Raw genomic sequence first — 8143 nt, forward strand, 5'->3', positions numbered from 1 at the left:
CGAAATAGGACTTCCTATATATAAATCTTTACCTCCGGACCATTCCGGAACTCCTCGTGACGTCCGGGATCTCATCCGGGACTCCGAACAACATTCGGTAACCACATACAAACTTCCTTTATAACCCTAGCATCATCGAACCTTAAGTGTGTAGACCCTACGGGTTCGGGAGACATGCAGACATGACCGAGACGTTCTCCGGTCAATAACCAACAGCGGGATCTGGATACCCATGTTGGCTCCCACATGTTCCACGATGATCTCATCGGATGAACCACGATGTCAAGGACTTAATCAATCCCATATACAATTCCCTTTGTCTATCGGTACGATACTTGCCCGAGATTCGATCGTCGGTATCCCGATACCTTGTTCAATCTCGTTACCGGCAAGTCTCTTTACTCGTTCCATAACACATCATCCCGTGATCAACTCCTTGATCGCATTGTGCACATTATGATGATGTCCTACCGAGTGGGCCCAGAGATACCTCTCCGCTTACACGGAGTGACAAATCCCAGTCTCGATTCGTGCCAACCCAACAGACACTTTCAGAGATACCTGTAGTGTACCTTTATAGCCACCCAGTTATGTTGTGAAGTTTGGCACACCCAAAGCACTCCTACGGTATCCGGGAGTTGCACAATCTCATGGTCTAAGGAAAAGATACTTGACATTATAAAAGCTTTAGCATACGAACTACACGATCTTGTGCTATGCTTAGGATTGGGTCTTGTCCATCACATCATTCTCCTAATGATGTGATCCCGTTATCAACGACATCCAATGTCCATGGTCAGGAAACCGTAACCATCTATTGATCAACGAGCTAGTCAACTAGAGGCTTACTAGGGACATGGTGTTGTCTATGTATCCACACATGTATCTGAGTTTCCTATCAATACAATTCTAGCATGGATAATAAACGATTATCATGAACAAGGAAATATAATAATAACTAATTTATTATTGCCTCTAGGGCATATTTCCAACAGTGAGATGGACGTAGATGGACGTAGAGCTTATCACACCCGATCATCATGTGGTGTCTGGGCACGACGAACTTTGGCAGCGGTGCATACTCAGGGAGAACACTTCTTGATAATTTAGTGAGAGATCATCTTATAATGCTACCGTCAATCAAAGCAGGATAAGATGCATAAAAAGATAAACATCACATGCAATCAATATAAGTGATATGATATGGCCATCATCATCTTGTGCTTGTGATCTCCATCTCCGAAGCACCGTCATGATCACCATCGTCACCGGCTCGACATCTTGATCTCCATCATAGCATCATTGTCGTCTCGCCAATCTTATGCTTCCACGACTATCGCTACCGCTTAGTGATAAAGTAAAGCATTACAGCGCGATTGCATTGCATATAATAAAGCGACAACCATATGGCTCCTGCCAGTTGCCGATAACTCGGTTACAAAACATGATCATCTCATACAATAAAATTTAACATCATGTCTTGACCATATCACATCACAACATGCCCTGCAAAAACAAGTTAGACATCCTCTACTTTGTTGTTGTAAGTTTTACGTGGCTGCTACGGGCTTAAGTAAGAACCAATCTCACCTACGCATCAAAACCACAACAATAGTTTGTCAAGTTGGTGCTATTTTAACCTTCGCAAGGACCGGGCGTAGCCACACTCGGTTCAACTATAGTTGGAGAAACTGTCGCCCGCAAGCCACCTCTGTGCAAAGCACGTCGGGAGAACCGGTCTCGCGTAAGCGTACGCGTAATGTTGGTCCGGGTCGCTTCGTCCAACAATACCGCCGAACCAAAGTATGACATGCTGGTAAGCAGACTTATATCGCCCACAACTCACTTGTGTTCTACTTGTGCATATAACATCAACACATAAAACCTAGGCTCGGATGCCACTGTTGGGGAGCGTAGTAATTTCAAAAAATTTCCTACGCACACACAAGATCATGGTGATGCATAGCAACGAGAGGGGAGAGTGTTGTCTGCGTACCCTCGTAGACAACTGTGGAAGCGTTGACGCAACATAGAGGAAGTAGTCATACGTCTTCCCGATCCGACCGATCCAAGCACCGTTACTCCGGCACCTCCGAGTTCTTAGCACACGTACAACTCGATGACGCTCCCCGGGCTCCGATCCAGCAAAGCTTCGGGGATGAGTTCCGTCAGCACAACGGCGTGGTGACGATAATGATGTTCTACCGACGTAGGGCTTCGCCTAAGCACTACAACGGTACGACCGAGGTGGAATATGGTGGAGGGGGGCACCGCACACGGCTAAGGAGCGATCACCAAGATCAACTTGTGTGTCCTAGGGTGCCCCCTTGCCCTCGTATATAAAGGAGCAAGGGGAGGCCGGTCGGCCCTATGGGGCGCGCCAAGTGGAGGGGGAGTCCTCCTCCTAGTGGGAGTAGGACTCCCCTTTCCTAGTCCAATTAGGAAACTTAAGGGGGAAGGAAAGAGAGGGAGAGGGAGAGGGAAACAGGGGCCGCGCCCCCCCTCCCTAGTCCAATTCGAACTCCCCATGGGGGGGCGCGCCACCTCCTGGGCTGCTGCCCTCTCTCTCCCCTCAGGCCCAATAAGGCCCATTACTTCCCCGGGGGGTTCCGGTAACCCCTCCAGCACTCCGGTTTTATCCGAAATCACCCAGAACACTTCCGGTGTCCGAATATAGTCGTCCAATATATCAATCTTTATGTCTCGACCATTTCGAGACTCCTCGTCATGTCCGTGATCACATCCGGGACTCCGAACTAACTTCGGTACATCAAAATGCATAAACTCATAATAACTGTCATCGTAACGTTAAGCGTGCGGACCCTACGGTTCGAGAACAATGTAGACATGACTGAGACAAATCTCCAGTCAATAACCAATAGCGGGACCTGGATGCCCATATTGGCTCCTACATATTCTACGAAGATCTTTATCGGTCAGACCGCATAACAACATACGTTGTTCCCTTTGTCATCGGTATGTTACTTGCCCGAGATTCGATCGTCGGTATCCAATACCTAGTTCAATCTCGTTACCGGCAAGTCTCTTTACTCGTTCCGTAATACATCATCTCGCAACTAATTCATTAGTTGCAATGCTTGCAAGGCTTATGTGATGTGCATTACCGTGAGGGCCCAGAGATACCTCTCCGACAATCGGAGTGACAAATCCTAATCTCGAAATACGCCAACCCAACATCTACCTTTGGAGACACCTGTAGAGCACCTTTATAATCACCCATTTACGTTGTGATGTTTGGTTGCACACAAAGTGTTCCTCCGGCAAACGGAGTTGCATAATCTCATAGTCATAGGAACATGTATAAGTCATGAAGAAAGCAATAGCAACATACTAAACGATCGGGTGCTAAGCTAATGGAATGGGTCATGTCAATCAGATCATTCATCTAATGATGTGATCTGTTAATCAAATAACAACTCTTTGTTCATGGTTTGGAAACATAACCATCTTTGATTAACGAGCTAGTCAAGTAGAGGCATACTAGTGACACTCTGTTTGTCTATTTATTCACACATGTATTATGTTTCCGGTTAATACAATTCTAGCATGAATAATAAACATTTATCATGATATAAGGAAATAAATAATAACTTTATTATTGCCTCTAGGGCATATTTCCTTCATAGAGATCAACTGAGGTATTCTCAGATCTTTGGCTCGCTTATGTATTTGGCGAGTGCCACGAGGCCTGACATCTCGTTTGCTGTTAGCAAGCTAAGTCGGTTTGTGTCAAAACCGGGAGATGATCATTGGCGTGCGCTTGAGAGAGTTATGCGCTACTTGAAAGGCACTGCGAGCTACGGGATTCACTACACCGGGTATCCAAGGGTACTGGAGGGTTATAGTGACTCGAACTGGATATCTGATGCTGATGAGATTAAGGCCACAAGTGGTTACGTTTTTACACTTGGTGGTGGCGCTGTTTCCTGGAAGTCTTGCAAGCAGACCATGTTAACAAGGTCAACTATGGAAGCAGAACTCACAGCATTAGACACTGCCACTGTTGAAGCAGAGTGGCTTCGTGAGCTTTTGATGGACTTGCCTATGGTTGAAAAACCAATACCCCCTATCCTGATGAACTGTGATAATCAAACTGTGATCGTCAAGATAAACAGTTCTAAGGATAATATGAAGTCCTCAAGGCATGTGAAGAGCAGACTAAAATCTGTCAGAAAATTGAGGAACTCCGGAGTTATTATGTTGGATTATATCCAAACGTCGAAAAACTTGGCAGATCCCTTCACAAAGGGTCTATCACGTAATGTGATAGATAATGCATCGATGGAGATGGGTCTGAGACCCATCGCATGAGTTGTCCATAGTGGTAACCCACTCTATGTGATCGGAGATCCCGTGAAGTAGAAGTGGGAGACAAGTTGTTGGCCAGCTGGGAGGAGAGTATCCCTATATTACCTATCCCACTCCGTGAAGATGCAATACTCTCCTGATCTGCATGGCAGGTTGATACTTATCTTAATGTGTTCCAAGCGGCTTATTCGGGTAAGCAGAGATGTTGTCCTGCAGAACATCTTCTGAGGAACACACCTATATGAATTTGACTGTTAACTTCGCAGTCTGTGAGAATTGGGTGTTCTCTAATAAATTCATGAAAAGGCCCCGGAGTATGACGTATACGCTCCACCCGCGGGGAAGCCTTGCGGCAGCCCAGTATCGGTCAAGAATTTGTGCGAAACTAGTCTCGCAGAAAACTTGTAGTTCAAGGCATAATCCACTATTCAAGTTGTGATCTAGTGTAGCATAAATCTCTAAGTGGAAGTTCAACTTCACAGTCTCCACTAAGCACCGGTATATAAACAATGTTTTGGAAACAAATGGTGAAATGTGCCAATGAGACTTTGTGGGGGATTGTTGGAATTTGCTAGTGGGCTTTTGGCCCAAAGCCCAACTAAAATTCTGAAATTCTCTTGGCCCATTCATGCACACATGTGAGTGGAGTGAGTGAGGCTAAAGTTTAGTCCCACCTCATAAGTTGAGAGAGAGTTGCACCTCTTTATAAGGTGAGCTCTCCTACCACTTGTATGAGCATGAGAAGAGGAGACCTACACGCGCGCTCCTCCTCCTCGCTCGCCACGCCACGCCTCGTCATGACGCGCCGCGGGTTGCGGGATTGAGCCGAGCCGAGGACAGAGCTATGCACGTTGTCTATATTTTTGCTGCTCGGAAAAAATTAATGAGTCATTTATTAATAATTAATGGACACGTTAATTACTGAACCGTTTCCGATTCTTTTGGATCGTGACGACTCGGACGTGGGGTTTACTCCCACGACCTACCCGGCCCGCGCTATATAGTCAGGCAGACGTCTACCCTAGCCGCCGCCGCTTCGTATGGTTTCTCACCACCGTTCCAGATCATTGCGCCGCCAAGCAAGTCTTCTCCATCCCTTCTTCCGGCGTGCACCGTGAGAAGGGACAGCAGGCCTTCGGAACCCCGCCTCTGGTGATCCTGTACGGGAGAGGGGCGATCAGGTTTTTGGGGAGCGCACTTGCGCGACTGCTGGCAGCGACGACTTCGCGAACGACGACTTCTTCTCCGACCTCGGCAACCTCATCCTCGACGACATGGGTGACAACATCAACGCCGGCGGTGCTGCACCGTATGTGATTCTATCCTTCCTGTTCGAGATCGTGGTAGAATTCATGTTTCTAGTATGTGCCCTAGATGTGATATGTTCATCTGCTATGCTAGTTCCCATGATTAGTTTAATCTCTGCAGCTGTGGTCATGATTTATTTTCTGTTTATTCAGATTAAATCTCGTAGTAATTTGCTCATATTTCCAACACGCGACACGTGATGGCGGTCTAGAGCGCACCAAGTTGATGTGCTCTCAGCCCATCTCCCCGTGAAGCGAGACTTAAAGACTCTGAAGTCTTTCTGAATGTACCGGTCAAAGGAACAACCGGAGCAATAGGCTCCCGAAGAAGAAGTTGACGAAGAAATCAAAGTTGAGAAGATTGTTCCGTCTTTACTGAGGAACGAGCCCGTCGTGCCCTCCAAGTCTATTACGGAGGAGGAAGAACAGACTGAGGGGGAGCATAGTGCTCCCCAAAATGGAAACACCCCCGATCTCACCTTCCGCAGTTCCCACTCGGTTGGATGTTTACCCTGCTCTTCGTTCCACTGAATTTCATTCGGCAGAGTAAGCTGGTGAACTGTGAGCTACTGAGCCAGCCGCCACCACCAGAGACCAGACCAGACCGGTGTGGGCGGAGGCTTCCCAGGAGCGGAAGCGAAGGCGAGCCGCCGCCGCCGCCTGCCGCCGGGGAAGCTGTCGGCGTCAGCCAGCAGACCCATCGCCGTGGCCGATCTCCACCGCCCGCTCTGTCCGCAAGGCCTGCTCCCCCTCCCCTCCTTTTCCACTCTAGTGTAAACCCTAGATAGATCCATTCTTCTTTTGTTCACTTAATCTGTTATTAAGCATTTGTCTCTTGCTTAGCACTTCTGGCTGTGGAAACGGCGCACTCCATGCATTTTTCTTTTACCATTGGCAGGGTTAGATTCACTCAATTTCATGGTATGTAGATGGATGGATTTCACGTCAGGGCGTACTATGTTTTTTTAGCAGAAAGCAGAGTCATGTGCAATGTGCCTCGCGAGACAACGGAATGTAGCACGCATAACTGTTTTAGCGTAACGAGCGTGTGTCGTTTCTATCGGACATTGTTTTCGCTAGAGTTCCCGGCAATGTCCTTTTCACTATCAAGTCTACTGCTCTGAAGATGTATGACTTTATGAGTCCTCTGAAGAAGTTTTGGCTGCAGGGGGAGCCACCAGTAAAAACAAGTTTCTGTTTTCGGCGTATTATTGCGTTTCTACTATCTTGAGCATCAAAATCAGCTGATGAGTTGGATTGTGGCAGTCCAGGAATCATACACTGTAATGGGCTAGATGTGCCCGAGGGACTGCTTGCTTTCTACTCATGTTCAGCTCTGTGCCGCGTATTAATGGTGACGGTGTAGCCCATCATGCTTGGTGCCTTGTTGGTCCTCTTAGTCTTTTGTTTCGCATTTGTAGTCTCAATGATTTCACCTCATGAAATTTGAGGCTTCCCCCCTGAATCCAATATCAGTAACGAAATATTTCAACCAAAGCCCCCAAATAAAATCACATATCTGTACAAGAGCATGACAAGTCTTGATACAGGGCATATATTAGACCTGAAAAATAGAATATGCATGGTTCTAGCTAGCTATCCATCCTTTTTATTTTTCGTTTCTTTATCGGCTCATCTTTCTAATTTGTTTCTTTGAATTTATTGTGTTTTGCAGGGAGTTTGGCACAATGCAAAGCCATAGCAAACTGTGTATTGCCTCTGCATCCGCACAACCTGCTGTGCTCGGCCTCCATGGTTGGGCAGACCTTCCAGATGGCCCGCTAAGCTCCATTCTTGCACTGTCAGGGTCCTTCCGTGATGTTCTTGCCTTCGCGGCAACATGCCGCTCTTGGCGTGCTGCATTCTCCTCATACCCAAACAAATCTGCCTTCTGCACCAGATTCCCACCTCTCCTCGTCCAATTCAAGCTCCATTCTTGCACTGTCAGGGTCCTTCCGTGATGTTCTTGCCTTCGCGGCAACATGCCGCTCTTGGCGTGCTGCATTCTCCTCATACCCAAACAAATCTGCCTTCTGCACCAGATTCCCACCTCTCCTCGTCCAATTCAATGTCTGTGTTCAAGCTCCTGATCTCCCGTCTAACAATGGTCGTCACGAGCTACGCACATGTAAGGTCATTGATCCAATCAACAAGAACATTGCCCTTCGCTGCCAGATTCCTCAAGAAATTTATCAGGAGATGCATTTTGCTGGGACTTCCTATGGTCAACTAATTTGCGGCCGTGCTGGATATTGTCTTGTTGTTGATGTGTTCAGTGGTGCCGTGGTTTCTCCCCCACGTCTCCCATTCAGCGGTGATTTTGAGTTTGGGAGGGAGTTCTACTTCAGTGGTACTTTGACGGCTCCCATTGCATCACCCAACTCACACCTCCTTGTCAGTACTGCAATCTCCCTGTTTGATTGGCCGGTCGGAAGTGACTCTTGGTCTGAACTCCAGCTTTCTGATGAATCGATAGAACAGATTGTGGAATTCAATGGTCAGTTCAT

The 8143-nt window shown here is 47.3% G+C and overlaps 1 protein-coding gene across 1 annotated transcript in view; it reads left to right on the top strand.

Annotated features, from left to right (window-relative positions):
- The first annotated feature begins 6071 nt into the window (after positions 1 to 6071).
- Positions 6072 to 8143, top strand: part of LOC123152816 (uncharacterized) — a 5506-nt gene continuing 3434 nt past the window's right edge. The window contains exons 1-2 of the mRNA XM_044572245.1: positions 6072 to 6375; positions 7312 to 8137. Coding sequence (XP_044428180.1) covers positions 7455 to 8137 — 683 coding nt within the window. The 5' untranslated portion in view covers positions 6072 to 6375; positions 7312 to 7454. The remainder of the gene's footprint in view (positions 6376 to 7311; positions 8138 to 8143) is intronic.

Source organism: Triticum aestivum, chromosome 7A, assembly GCF_018294505.1.
Source record: "Triticum aestivum cultivar Chinese Spring chromosome 7A, IWGSC CS RefSeq v2.1, whole genome shotgun sequence".
Taxonomy (NCBI): domain Eukaryota; kingdom Viridiplantae; phylum Streptophyta; class Magnoliopsida; order Poales; family Poaceae; genus Triticum; species Triticum aestivum.